The sequence below is a fragment of the Aspergillus udagawae genome, assembly GCF_001078395.1.
Source record: "Aspergillus udagawae IFM 46973 DNA, scaffold_3, whole genome shotgun sequence".
Taxonomy (NCBI): domain Eukaryota; kingdom Fungi; phylum Ascomycota; class Eurotiomycetes; order Eurotiales; family Aspergillaceae; genus Aspergillus; species Aspergillus udagawae.
In genome coordinates this window covers 4,091,198-4,105,287 of record NW_025091266.1, presented here as the reverse complement: position 1 = coordinate 4,105,287, position 14,090 = coordinate 4,091,198, and the positions used below count along the sequence as shown (strand labels likewise).

Below are 14,090 nucleotides of genomic sequence, written 5' to 3'. Positions count from 1 at the left end.
GTACGCATCTGGCTGCCATGATTGTTCTTCTTGTGATGGCATTCCGGATGATCAATGCGCTTGCCTGGAGTAATGAAGAAACTGACCTATTCCTCTCTGCTCGGAGCGACTGTCATTATAAATACGATCTCACTGGACAGTACCCAGTTACTGGGACCAATGCTTCGTTGGCAGTGCCTGTGCAGGGGTCCCTTGCACATCTCCCTAGTCTTGTACAGCCTGCCAGAGATGGCATTTGATAGGCAGATCAGTCAAATTTACTCAATACTGGCCAGGACATGTTACGAAATGCGCCCATGCTCCCAGGCCGAAGCCGTGTAATAATTAAAGCTTAGTTTCTGATTTATTCAACGCCATCCAATCGTCGAATCCTTCCTCTCCGATTCTCATTGGCAGAGCATTTTTAGAGGGTTATGCTCCGTAAAGAGAAGAAGATAAATACAGGCACTTGCGCCGGAATGACTCTGGATTCGCTTAAAGGTCGACTGTTTCTTCTCGCCTTTCCAGTCATGATAGAAGTAGCTTAGTTCTCGACGCCAAATGCCTTCATTGTATGTTCACCTAGGTCTCATTGATAGGAGCATGCTAGACTAGACAGTGCTCGTGCAGTGCATTCGTGCAGTAGATGTTCGCATTAAGGCTTCCATTCAATCCAACAAGATTAAGCGTACATGAATCAAAACTGACAGTCAGTCAAACAGGCTGAGAATGACATATATCATGAGAAGAGCCAGGGCTTAAGTATAGAAACGATGTCTCACTTTAGATCCTGGTAGCACTTACTTCATTCAACTGACTCACAGCTCAATATCCCATGAGGAAAATGTATTTCTATTCATTACTGTTGACGCTCTTGGATATGCATGGCTGCAGTGTATATGCTTACCTAATCCAGTTAGAGGCATAATTCTGTTCCAATAACAACACACGACACAACACTCATTTACAACTCTTCCCATCCATCGATCCCAAAGGGTATTATCCACTGCACTGATTACTGAACTCTACACTCCACTATGGACAATCTGTCCTTGGTTGTGGTGACGCTCACCCTCATCGTGGGATCTGCTCTCATTCTCCGCATCAGACGTGATCCACGCGAACCTCCTGTAGTCCACAATGGCATTCCGTTCATCGGCCATATGATCGGCTTAGTTCGCCATGGAATCGACTACTACGCGTTGCAGAGGTATGATCCGTTACCCTTACCACAAGCTTCAATCTAACAGGAACAGCGCCAAACACGGCCTCGAAGCCTTCACCATGGACATGCTCTTCACCAAAATCTATGTCATCACCACCCCGAATCTAGTCATCGCTGCTCGCCGCCATCACCGCACCATGTCATTTGAGCCCGCCATTACTGGCGCGGCGCGGCGCGTGACCGGCCTCAAAGGACGCGGGCTTGAGCTCCTCAGCGGGAAGCGGCCTGGGGGCGAGAACTTGCACGGGGACGTCGTGAACGCGATGCGTCCGGCTCTCGAGGGAGCGGGATTGGATGGGATGAATGAGAAGGTGATTGGGTACTTTCTCAGGAGCGTCGACGACTTGCCGATCGCTGCGCCGTTTGACTTTCACGGGTGGTGTCGGTCGGCTCTCACTGTCTCCAGTACGGATGCGGTGTATGGGCCTCTGAATCCGTACCGGTCCAAGGAGCTGCAAGATGCGTTCTGGTACGTCTTCAGCTGGACTGTAAAATTCAAAGCTAACTGGGTAGGGACTTTGAGGAGAATCTCGCGCTGCTGCTGCTGGACGTTGTGCAGAGGGTCACAGCGCGCAAGGCCTGGAAAGCACGACAGCGGCTCGTTGCAGCCTTTGTCGATTATTACCGTGCTGGCGGGCATCTCGACTCGTCGCAGTTGACGTATGCCCGGTGGGAGACGCAGCAGAAAGGCGGTGCCACGCTGGAGGACATTGCCCGTCTGGAGGCGGCTGCTACATTAGGGACCTTGTCGAACACAGTTCCGGCGATGTTCTGGTTCATGTTTGACATCTTCTCGCGTCCGGAACTGCTGGAGGAAGTGCGAGACGAAGTTGCTCAGCATGCAGTCCAGGTTGATGCGCAGGGCGTGCACACCCTTGATCTCGCCGAGATCAAGGAGAAGTGTCCTCTGCTGATGTCGGCGTTCCAGGAGACGCTGCGATTACGTTCTAATACCGTTCCTATTCGGGTTATCTATGAGGACACTATCCTGGATGACCGGTATCTCCTGAAAAAAGGTGGAATCCTGCAGATGCCCGCACACGCGATCAACCGCGACCAGACAATCTGGGGCAGCAACGCGGACGAATACGACCCTCGCCGATTTGTCAAAATCAACCAGTCTGACAGCCGCAAGAAAGCCAACGGATTTCTGTCCTTTGGAACATCTCCACACGTTTGTCCGGGCAGGCACTTTGCCACGGGAGAGATCCTGGCTCTGATTGCCATGCTTGTGCTTCGATATGACATTGTCCCTCTCGGCGGCGTATGGAAGGAGCCCCGGGTCAATAAGACAGCTGTTACGTCTTCGACAAGGCCTCCTGCGGAAGAATTCAAGGTGATTGCTACGGCCAGAAAGGAGTATGACGGGGTTGAATGGGCGTTCCGTGTGACGGAGGGCAAGGGGAAGTACGGACTGATCATCGGGTAGCTGGACTTGTCACACGAGCCGTCTTCAGATGATAGCATCTTCCCAGCGTGAATCATTCATGACAATCGATATACATTCCCAAAGAGGCTAGCGCTCGCATGTGATGCTGCCTAAAAGTTGCTTTACTGATCATCTAGCTCGTATTGCATCAGCCAGTCTCTGACTTGATATCATCCAGTACGGGTCATTCAGTAAATTCTCTCTACATAGAGCCGAACAACAAGATGCCCCAGACTCTACGATCAAGCAGGCGGCGCGTAGAATCCGAACACACCCCAGAAACCAACACCGCGTCTCCAATTCAACCAGTCCGCTTCATCACACCGCAAGCAAGCTCAGATCAACCACAACGAAACATCACCCTGATCCCCCCAGACCAAACCCGCCTCCCAAACCTAAGCTCCGAAGAAACGACCCTCCTCCGCAAAAAACAATCCCGCCTACGCGCATCGGCATCCGCCACCAAAACAACCGCAGCAGTCTACGGCCTACACGCCGCGCAAGCCCTCTCCTCAACTCTCATCTTCGCGCAGCACGAAGCAGGTACCGCAGTCTGCATCCACTCAGCCGGATGGCTCCTCACCTGCGCGCATTGCTTCGGCGAGACCGAGGCAGAGTGGCGCTCCAACCGGCGGAAATGGCTCCTCTATTTCACAGGCGAAGCGGTGCAAGCCGAGTGTGTAGCCTGGGACGCACGGCGGGACCTCGCCCTGGCCAGAATAATCACCCTTGAGTGCTTGCCCCCGGCTAGCTCCCAGGTGAGCTTGGACCCAAGTTTTGCGTGCGTACCACTAGCACCGCCGTCAGCTTCTCTCAATGCCGAGATACTCTGTATCGGGCAGCCGGGCGCCGATGATCTGGAATCGTCCGCCCCGCGAAAAACAGACTACGATCTTATTGAGATTTCTGAAGGTCGACTGCGCGGATTGATAGCTGGCGCTGACCCGCATGATAACGAGGAGATTGGGACCTTGAAACACGATGCCTGGACGTACTGGGGTCACTCTGGGGCGCCATTGCTGCGGCTGACCGATGGTGTATTACTGGGCTTGCATTCATCGTGGGATGATACTACGGCTATGAGGCATGGGGTGCCGCTTGTTGCGCTTAGGGAGTTTCTGAGGGAGAAGTTTCCTGGCGGTTGGGCTATGACGGACCAGGACAATGGGCAGAAAAGAGAGGTAATCGTGATTGATGACTGATCATCTTTTGCTTGTACATGGCATGCAATGAGCTATATACAACTTTTATAACTATCGTACTCGCTGTCTCCGCATCGGGAAATGTAGGAGTATAGGACCAAGCCGGGCCAACTCCACCATCCCAACGTTTTCACCGAAAGGCCCATCTATTTCCGCTGGACCAATCAGAAGAAGTAAAAAATCGAATAAAGTTGCCCGCGGCCAGTCAAAGTCTAAGTCGCTGTCAATAGATTAATTTGTCTGCCAGTCCGTGTACGTCGGAGTGCATAACCCCGGACAATACTTTTCTTCATTTTTTTTTCTTCCAGTACGGCGCACTGAGTCACTCTCAACTGACAACAAGATGATTCAGGTTCCCAGCGCTACAGGTGACCCTGAACGGCTTCGCGCCGAAGGCGAGCTATTCGACAAGGATGCCGCGCTGGCGGTCGTCAGCGATGTGGCCATGGAGATCGATCCGGAGGTGGAGAAGCGCGTCCTGCGCAAGATTGACCTCTTCTTCATGCCGGCCATGCTGATCGGGTATGGACTGGTATACTGGGACAAGGCGATTCTCGGAAGCGCGACGCTGTTCGGCATGACCACCGACCTGCACCTGGTGGTCATCGACCACAGCACGAAGCCCCCGTCAAAAGACACGTCCCGGCTCAGCTGGGCGACGTCGATTTTCTACTTTGGCATGCTGGCCGGTCTCTACCCGATGACGTTCTTCGTGCAGCGCTTCAAGATCCAGCATGTCTTTGGGCCGATCGTCATGCTATGGGCTATCACCTGTGCTGCCACTGCGGGTGTAACAACCTGGCAGGGGTTGTATGTGCAGCGCTTCTTCCTCGGTAAGTTTTCATCCTTCTGAAAGCAACACAAGTCTGACCAAGCAGGCTTCGTGGAAAGCGTGGTCCCTACCGGCTTCATGACCATCGTCAGTGGCTACTACACGCAAAGGGAACAGTCGCTGCGCCAGGCGTGGTGGTTCTCTGGCACAGGATGGTTCACCATCATCGGCGGCGCGATGAACTATGGCTTCGGGCAGATCACCTCCGGCTCGCTGAAGCGCTGGCAGTACATCTACATCTTCGCCGGCGTGCTGACCTTCTTGTTTGGGATCTGGTGTTGCGCAATGCCCAACTCGCCCGTTTCGGCCTGGTTCTTGACGCAGGAGGAGCGCGTCGTCGCCGTCGAGCGGCTCCGCAGGGGTCAAACGGGCGTGCGCTGCCAGAAGATCAAGCTTTCGCAGATCCGGGAGGCTGCGCTGGACGTGAAGATGTACCTGATTGCCATCATGATGGCTGCCGCGTAAGCCCCCCCTCCCCCGCTTTCTTCTGCAATTGCAAAAAGCTGATAATTCGTAGGTACACAATCAACGGCGCAATTTCCGGGTTCGGCCCCCTCATCGTCTCCACCTTCGGCTACGACACGCTCGACTCCATCCTGTTCCAGTTCCCCGTTGGCGGGATCTGCGTCATCTTCATCCCGCTGTGCGGGTACATCGCCTCGCGCGTCCCCAACACGCGCATTCCCATGCTCATCACCTGCTGCCTGCCCGTCCTCGCGGGCTGCGCGCTCATCTGGAAATCCACCTGGGGGTTCCGGCCCGCCGCGCCGGTGGTCGGGTACGCGCTGACGGGCTTCTTCGGGCCGGTGGTCAGTCTGATCATCACGCTGGGCGCGAGCAACGTCGCCGGCGCCACGAAGAAGACCGTCATGGCGGCGACGGTGTTTGTGGCGTACACGGTCGGCAACATTATCGGGCCGCAGCTGGTCAAGACGCAGACGGTGAAGCGGCATTACCCGGAGCTGTGGACGGGATTGATCATCTGCTACTGCATTACAATTGCGGCGGCGGCAGCGCTGTACGTGGTTCTGAGGAGGGAGAACCGGCGCAGGGAGGCGATGGATCTGGATGAGAGCCAGCGGGATAAGGTGGCGTTTAATGATCTGACGGATAAGGAGAATCCGTTCTTTAGATATGTTTTGTAGGACCTGGCTACTATACTTGCAGACACACAAAGAATAAAGCTAAATCTACCGACCCGGGAGATAAACACTCATCTCCAGCCCTCCCTTATACGGCAACGTCACAGTACTAAACCCACTCCCAGGAGCACGCACATACTCCAGGAGGTCCTTGTATCCCTGCGCGGAGCTCACCGTGTTGTCCGCCAGCACAACAGCGCCGTACCTCAGCTTCGGCTGGACCAGCTTCAGCGTGGGGAGTGCCATCGGCGTCCAGACTACCCCGTCCCGTCAATCATCAGTCACTCGTCACGACGAGGTCGAGAAACTTACTATCAAGCAGAAGCATGTCAACCTGATCAGGGAGATTTGTCTTGAGCGTCTCCCGCAGATCGCCCTCACGGAGGTCAATCACGCTGCTGATGCTCTCCCCACACTCGGCCCAGTGCTTGCGCGCCTGCTCGGCCTTGGCCGGCTCGTATTCGGTTGCGATGACAGTGCCTTTGCCGTGGGCGGCAGCGTTTGCGGAGAGGTTATCCGTCACGGCGAGAGCGAGGTAGATGGTACTCACGCCGTAGGAGGTGCCTGCTTCGACGATGGTGGTTGCGTTGAGGGTGCGGGCGAGCTGGTAGATAAAGTGGCACTTGTCCTGCTCGAGGGCGATGAATTTATCGCGCATGAGGGTGTGGAAGGACTCGGTCGAGGGGGTGGCGTAGGTTGACCGGGAGATGGAGGATTCCTGGGTGGTTGATTCTGCGTGGAGGCGATCCAGGAGGGAGAGGATGTGCGGGGGGTGGGATTGAAGGGGGTTGGACATTTTGATTTGATTGATATGATGGTGATGTTATTCAGCGGTGGATAAGAGAGTGATGAGATTGATAAGAGTTATCTGATGGACCGAGGTATTTATAGGAGGAGAGGAACTTCGAGTGAGTCATTGCGGATAGGACTAATGCAGGAGGATACATGGGGAATACGAAGAGCAAGACAGATCCGCAGTGGTGCTATGTGCTCTCGTATTCATAGACTCCTGTATACAAAAGGAAGAGTAGAGACATTGCATGTGGTTAATCCCGTTTAAATTCGTATAACAGGCCATGAATCGATGCCATGCTGGTAGGATGATCCCAGACCTCCACCTCTTCGTGAAGAGTTGAAAGGAAACAGTCCAAAAGATCAAGCATCACCACATACGATCATCAACACATGATCAATAAGTCCCCTTGCCATTGGTCTTCTTAGGTGCGATGCACACTTCGCGGTCAAATCGCAAGCATTGGCACTACGCTCGTCAGCCTCATCGGATATAGTATACGACTGTGCAGCACAAACATGACGATTACATTCTTGTGGATCATCCGGACAGCCATGATGACCACCTCCATGATGATTTCCGTCGTGGTGTTCGCGATGGCTCAAGCCGATTGCAAGTGCATCCTGAGAGAGGCTGGCGGCCAACGGCACCAGGGCAAAAGCGGCGAGCAGCTTGATGAGGTTCATTTTGAACGTGGTGAGAAGGATGGTGAAGTGGATGAGAGGAGAATTGACCTATTTATTATGGCTGGTTGGTGGTCATGATGACATGTGTATGATGGAGATGGTAACTCCAGTGACATCGCAATGACCGGTTTTAGGTCCTCGCTACCCATAACCATATATCAGTTGGATATTTGATACGGGGTCAAATACATACATCATGAGCGCTGCATTCTTGGGAATTGAAGAAGCACCGGATCTGCGTCAAATGAATTATCAAGATTCGTCCTGCACATGGTCCGTGACTGCGGCAGATTTGGCGTCGACAGACCAGCTTTCATGCTCTTCATGTACGGTCGACAGGTATCAGACTCGACCCATTTGTGCTGAAGGGCAGGAAGTCGTCGCAATGTCTCTCGGATTCACTCCGTGTGATGGAGGTTTGTACTTGAAGACGGCCTTGTGGGATTGTGACCATGGTGGTCAAGAATACAATCCAGTGCAGTGGAGAGAGTGCAGTGGGTTTCGCAAGCAGGGTTAGGTTTTGTCTAATTTTATTTAGTATACGTAGAGAGAACGGCAGTTGGTCGTCAAACATGAACGTTTGTCAGATGCAGTTTTACTCTACAGGGTATCTTCTAATCATGAGCCATCTTCTTCCGTCTTCGGCTGCTCCTCCTTACAATCCGAAATCGCCAAATTGTCCCATTTTTCCAGAAACCGATCCATCGACACGTCCTCCTCTTGCGTCGACCCCTGACGCACCGCCGTCGCAAAGTTCGGGTAGAAGGTACTAAACGTATGGCGATCCTTGCCCTCCCAGCTGCGCGTCTCAAAGTCCGTAAACAGCGCATCCGTCTCGGCCGGCAAGACGACCTGCATCTGGTTGGCCGAGAGCTGGATCATGCGCAGGATGCCCTTGGCCAGCGGGAAGCGGCGCGCAATCGCCCGGGCAACGATGCACATCTCGATGAAGGCGGTGCGGTTGCGGCTGTCGGGCGAGTCGAGGGCCTCGAGGAGGGTGAACATGCCGATGCTCAGCCACTGGATGGTGGAGGGGGCCATGCGGCCGATGCCCCATTTGTCGCGGTGGATGCCGATGAGATAGGCGATGCGAAGGGCGTTCTCGATGCAGATGTTGCGCGCGCGGTGGATGGTCTCGGGATCGAGGTCTTCGTCGTTGGCTTTGAGGAGGCCGAAGATTTGCATTACCGTGGTGTGATAGAAGAGGCTGGCTCTGTGATCAGCTAGGCAATCTATCCGCAAGGTTGCAGATGGCTTACTGGATGCTCAGGGCGTGAGGAACGGTGACGTTCTCAACCAAAAGACACTCCGGCATGTCAGCGTACCAGTCCTGTAATTTTTGGTACATGTCATTGACGAAAGGGAGTATTTCGGCTCGAGGGATCCGGTCCTCTGCCTGGAAGAAGGCGCGGGAGATTTCAAGGGTGATGCCGGCGATCGCGCACCACCGGTTGAACACACAGGAGAGATGGCTGGGGATACCGGCGTCGGTCGAGCGCGGATACGGTTGCCAGACATCGTCTTTATGTCGTTGATGGATGATACGAGTAATGGGGGACTGCTGGGGAGGGTGGATATCAAAATACTTCATCAGAGAAACGCCCGCCGTTCTGGACAGTCAGCCTCTTGAATGGCCCGGTAAGGGGTCGGTAAAACATACGAAGCCATGCTGTAAATGCCCCAAAGGGTCCTGTCAATCGCCCTTCTTTCTTCCGCATCTTCCATCGCGTGAGGTGGATGAGACGCAGCATATTCTTGGGCTCCACGGGCGGCAAGATCCAGATAAACCCATCCCATTCGATCTTTGCCCATCAACGTGGTTCTGATCGTGTCAGAGAAAAGTTCCTGTTTCGCATCGAATGACCCGGTCTTACCGAACGAATAGAATCATGAGTCCCTGGATAGTCGGCAGGCTCGGAGAGTCGCCTTCGTCTTCGCCCGCCTCGAACAGACGACGTGCCTCGTCGAAGAATTGATCGCCTCGAGTGAGCATGTCGCCGGGAACGGTAAATACTTCTTCGTAGTCGGAGTAATACTGTAACACCGAGTCAGGAATGAAAAAAAGGCCGTCATCTGCGCAAATACCAACGTACACATGCTTCTGCGAGAATGGCATTGACCAGAAAAGGCGAGCAGAATCGGGAATTCAGCTTTCCTTCCTGCATATGCTTGATCAAACAATCGGCATCCAGCCAGTTAAACCAGGGATACGTCCAGGTTAACCAGAGCGACACCAGATGAGACACCAGCGCGCTGTCGTCCGTCACCGCCGTCCACGGCTTCGCGGGGACCTTGTACACCGGATCGTCGGCCAGCCGATCGACCCGTAGGTAGCGCCATCCCAGGGGGGCAATGTCTGTCGTTTGGGAGAGTTGGGTTTGGATATCGCGCAATTCGGGGGTCGACTCCAGCTCGTAGTAGGAGAATTGCTGCTCCAGAAACAGCTGGAGTTCGTCGAACGAGGCGTTACTGCGGATCAGATTCAACAGCTGCGAGACTCGTCGACTCTCGCTATCGCGGAGAGCGTTGACCAGCCGAGTCAACGTGTCGGCCACTTTCTCCAGCTTTGCCACCTTGCGGTCCATGGCATTTTTTCGGCGCATGTCGGACATTGCGTCAACCTCGCATTTGATGCCATGGCTGACGCAATGCTGACATGGAGGATCTCCGCGGCACTGTGACGGTCAGCCTGATGGAAAATCCAAACCCGGTCAATTGGGGAAAAGCACCGACTTTTAATTTCTTGCGTTTACACGCTTTGCAAGCGGTGGTTTTGTGCTTTCGCGCGGGCACCAACTCGTCGGATGAGGCATTCCGTTTCAGAGGGCGACCTGGAGCAGGGGCTAGAGGACGAGAGGAGGACGGGTAATGCGAGTCGGACATAAATCTCGCGTCAGAAGAAGGGCCAGGTAAGAGAACCGGTCGAGAGGAGGCAAACGGGGCAGCGGGCGGGCGGAGAGGGTTCTTCTGGGGTTCTTATAGGAAAGTTGAGCAGGCCTTCATGTTTTTGATCTGACCTCAAACATGCATGCTGGAGAGCCAATTAGAAACCACAGGGCCGAGCATTTATATGTCCGATCGGAGAATACTATGGATACCCATGGATACTGAAGCACTGAAGCACTGGAGCACTGGAGCACTGGAGAAGGGGCCACAGCACCGGTTCAGGCGAGGATCATACTTCTTTCAGTTGTTTTGGGTGTTCCAGACCTGGTCAGTACAGTCTGACATCGCATCCAATCAGCTCCTGGGGATGGCCCGGCACTTATTTCCAGCAATCAGGGTGCATGTTTGCTTCTGCGGGTGTAGCTGCTCGGCCCTCGCTCGGCTCTCCGGCTCAGCTGAACTCCTTTTTCCGAGGCATGATTGGCCCCTGTTTGTTCCCAGTGCAGCTGAGGAAGCCGAGCCTAGCCAGAAGGGGAATGGTACCGCTCATCGACAGCTCCCTGGGGACAGCCGGAAATTATTCCCAGCCACTGGCGGACTCTCCAGTCTGTCCTCTCCAGTTGCCAATGACTCCCTAGAACTTCCCAGAAGGCTACTCCGTAGCAGCCTACAACGGACTATTAAACCTTATGTTGAAGCCTGAGACGGCATTACGCAGAACTACCGAGTATACAGAGTTTCTAGATAATTCTAGGTAATATCGACAGGGGACGTTTCAAGACATATGGCATCTGGTTATCATGATCGACTGTCGTGATCCATCAAAACCCAAACTGTCGGTATCTCAAAGAGGTAGAGGATGAACTGTGGGCCCTTGCGATCAAATCCGTGGCCGTGGCATTGTATCTACTATGAGTACACAGTACGTATGTACTCTGGATTGATGTGGATCCCACCTGGCAAGTCGTAGTACTACTAGAGTCTACTCCTAATTGAGCAATAATTCAAATGCTTCTCGTACGCGTCAATGGCCACTTGTCCCTTGCTCACACAACATTTACTAGCCTAAAGATCATCATCTTTGATCCAATCAGAAGGCCAGTCAGCTCGTCCTATTTGATTGTAAAAGACGACTAGCTGCACTACCACCTCGCTTAACTCTCAATGACTCATTATGCCTCCAAGGAATTTGTTTCCGCCACTCGAGAATTCCAGCGTTATGCATGCATACTCATGGTAGATCAGGATCTACTCATCGTTCTATCCTAGGATTAGCAGTTCATGTTGATCGCAGCGTCGGACATTCCGGATTAGGAGGTTGTAGGTTTAATCAAAGTTCGCATTTCCTCCCTTTCAGCTATGCCATCTCACTTTGGATGTGCAAGCAACAACCCACAAACAGAGGACAATCACAGCCATACCATCAGAATGACATTATCCTTGCTCCGGATGAAATAGATCCCATCGTATCCAGTGACCAGGGCCGAGAATAAGATCTGCAGCTTGACATCACTTCACCCGTTAGTGCCGCTCGCTCAAGGGTTGGACCTTCTGTTGTACCCCATCCATATCTCAAGGGCGATTTTCCGCCCCCACGTACTCCGTAACTCCGCCAGTTCGGCCTCGGGGATTTGTCCTGCTCGGTAATTCACATCACCCACAAGGGCACTATCTGAACGTCAGTGATTGTGCAGATAGGACTCGCACCTGACTTTCCCAGCTTCACAGGCCATACGAATCGTATCCCTTGCCGGTTTTATGCCCTCGCTATTCTTGCTGTACAAATATAGCAGGAATAACCAACTACCCAATGAATCCTAGGTAGGAGAGGGTTTCCCAACCTAATTCCAGGGTCGAACATGGTCCCAGCAGCAGCAGAAGCATTATCCTGTGATCGCAAGATCCTGTTCGCCGCCGCGCACTCGCCGCATACATGGTAGCAAGATGGGATGCATGCAGATCGACATCTGATACCGCTTTCGTTCACATTTCCATGAATGACTTCCATTGTCATGCAAGCCTGCCTGGGCCAACTATCCGTATTGAAAGGGCAAGTGGCTCCGACCACATGAAAGTCAATACTCGGATTTCGCGCTCCCCTTTGGCCAGCTTAGTGCGGACAGAGGGGTAGAGACGTGGTATTGTACGTCAGAGACGACACGCGAGACAGCGAGAAGATGCGAAAATGGGAGACAGTAGCAGAAGCAGGAGCAGGAGGAGGAGCTTTAAATGGCAAATAGCATACTGAAAGGTTTGCTGTGTTGTGAGCCCGGTGGGGTGAAGCTTTACCTCATTTACGGGCGGTCTCTTGATATCACTTTATTCTTCTCTGAAGCAGGACGGAATACATTTCCCGTATGAACAACTGCCACCACTGTTCAACATGGAGACCGGACAAACCACGCTTGCAATAATCTAGAAATGTCACTGCAGCCTCTTACTGCGACGCAAACCGCTGAGTGGTTTCTCGAGTTCTCAACTCGGCTGAATAAGAGTGCTCACGCTTTCACGGAGATATTGAACTCCATTAAGCTGTCAGTTGTCAAATTCTTAGGAACATCACCATTGAATAGGTCATTTCTAGGCTATACAACTAATTCGCAGTGATATCATTGAGAGAAGATGCATATCCAAGGGACCTCTCCATTAGGCCTATCCAGCGTTCCAAGGTTCTTGCTCGGTCGCAACGACTTACTTCTGATTCGGCCAACTATCAGCTGAACAAAGAAACATAGCATAATGCCAGAATGTTCGTTCCTTGTAGGTATACCAGCATGCTAGCCAACTTTTGATCTGATGCAGAATTCTGAGATAATCCTCTCCGCTGCATACGGACTAACTTTTGAACCGGCACAACGCTGGGTTTTACCTCCGACAACGGACAATCACCCAAATCTATCCTCACATCATATACCTACCTATAAGTGCACAAAAATTATGTCACTTGCTGGTCTGAAATGGGACACAAGCTCATTTACCTGAAACAGTTAGCGCATGGACGGAGTTTATCCGACGCCGCACACCGCTCACCAATTATTGGCCAGCAATTCTACCGCCTTCCTTTGGAGAGATACTGCCCGTCTTCCGCTTCCGGCAAGAGGCCTCATCCGCCGCGACGGTTGTTTCAGTTCAATCTCTTCCGCTGATCTTGTTGCAGTTGGCAGAGTCCTTACATATCGCAATACTTATCAACCACACACCACATACCAGGCGCTGCACTAGATCAATTGGCCCAGTACGGAAGACGTCCGCTACCCCAAGTCCCCGTCGCGCATTGCTAACATCTACCGTCGCAGCAGCAGCAGCACAGCAGAGGACCATGCGCAGCCACGACGAAATCACTCTCGATCTCGACGCCGCCGCCGACGCGACCGACGACCGGCGCAAACGGACCAAAACGACGCACGCCGCGTCCCGCATCTGCTACGACTGGATGATCGTCTCGGGGAACTGCCACTACGCGCGCGACCGCGCATCATTCACACACTACCGGGCGATACCGCGCCGAACCTGTATCAAGAACAACATCTTCAATCCGCAGGACGAGCTGGAGGTTGCCGGGGTAGGGACGGTCGAGCTGCGCGTGTGCCGGACGGTGCGGGACGGGGGCGCCAGCTCGCATGTTATCGTGCTGGAGGACGTGCTGCATATCCCTGAGGCGGTGTGTAATGGGTTCAATCCGCTGCTGTATGGGAGTAGCATGTCGTGTAACATGGAGTACTGGGAGGGGGCGGATCGGCACGGGGAGCCGGTTTGGTTTGCGGTGCCCTATGCTGGGGGGACGAGGTTGGTGTTGGCGGGCGAGCCGAGGGGGGAGTCGGAGTTGATTCAGGGGAGGTATTATACGTTGAGTTTGTCAATTACGCCGCAGGAGAGGAGGGAAATCTTTGAGGCGATGGCTTGTTGATGTGGCCTT

General features: G+C 53.4%; 6 protein-coding genes across 6 annotated transcripts; 4 read left to right on the top strand and 2 right to left on the bottom strand.

Moving 5' to 3' along the window:
* Positions 1-1,016: 1,016 nt before the first annotated feature.
* Aud_005271 (cytochrome P450) lies at positions 1,017-2,633 on the top strand (the record flags this gene model as incomplete). The annotated part of the gene is made up of 3 exons (XM_043290201.1): positions 1,017-1,189; positions 1,236-1,673; positions 1,718-2,633. 3 exons carry the CDS (start codon positions 1,017-1,019, stop codon positions 2,631-2,633), a joined length of 1,527 nt encoding a protein of 508 aa, XP_043146136.1.
* Positions 2,634-2,857: 224 nt separating this feature from the next.
* On the top strand, positions 2,858-3,835 carry Aud_005270 (S1 family peptidase; the record flags this gene model as incomplete). Its single annotated transcript, XM_043290200.1, has 1 exon — positions 2,858-3,835. The coding sequence occupies one exon, from the start codon at positions 2,858-2,860 to the stop codon at positions 3,833-3,835; it is 978 nt and encodes a 325-aa protein (XP_043146135.1).
* A 343-nt stretch (positions 3,836-4,178) lies between these two features.
* On the top strand, positions 4,179-5,812 carry Aud_005269 (putative MFS transporter; the record flags this gene model as incomplete). Its single annotated transcript, XM_043290199.1, has 3 exons — positions 4,179-4,668; positions 4,714-5,128; positions 5,185-5,812. The coding sequence occupies 3 exons, from the start codon at positions 4,179-4,181 to the stop codon at positions 5,810-5,812; spliced, it is 1,533 nt and encodes a 510-aa protein (XP_043146134.1).
* A 45-nt stretch (positions 5,813-5,857) lies between these two features.
* Aud_005268 (O-methyltransferase) lies at positions 5,858-6,605 on the bottom strand (the record flags this gene model as incomplete). Its single annotated transcript, XM_043290198.1, has 2 exons — positions 5,858-6,066; positions 6,122-6,605. The coding sequence occupies 2 exons, from the start codon at positions 6,603-6,605 to the stop codon at positions 5,858-5,860; spliced, it is 693 nt and encodes a 230-aa protein (XP_043146133.1).
* A 1,301-nt stretch (positions 6,606-7,906) lies between these two features.
* Positions 7,907-10,171, bottom strand: Aud_005267 (Zn(II)2Cys6 transcription factor; the record flags this gene model as incomplete). Its single annotated transcript, XM_043290197.1, has 6 exons — positions 7,907-8,495; positions 8,548-8,898; positions 8,949-9,110; positions 9,163-9,323; positions 9,382-9,963; positions 10,022-10,171. The coding sequence occupies 6 exons, from the start codon at positions 10,169-10,171 to the stop codon at positions 7,907-7,909; spliced, it is 1,995 nt and encodes a 664-aa protein (XP_043146132.1).
* A 3,322-nt stretch (positions 10,172-13,493) lies between these two features.
* On the top strand, positions 13,494-14,081 carry Aud_005266 (uncharacterized protein; the record flags this gene model as incomplete). The annotated part of the gene is made up of 1 exon (XM_043290196.1): positions 13,494-14,081. One exon carries the CDS (start codon positions 13,494-13,496, stop codon positions 14,079-14,081), a length of 588 nt encoding a protein of 195 aa, XP_043146131.1.
* Positions 14,082-14,090: the final 9 nt, after the last annotated feature.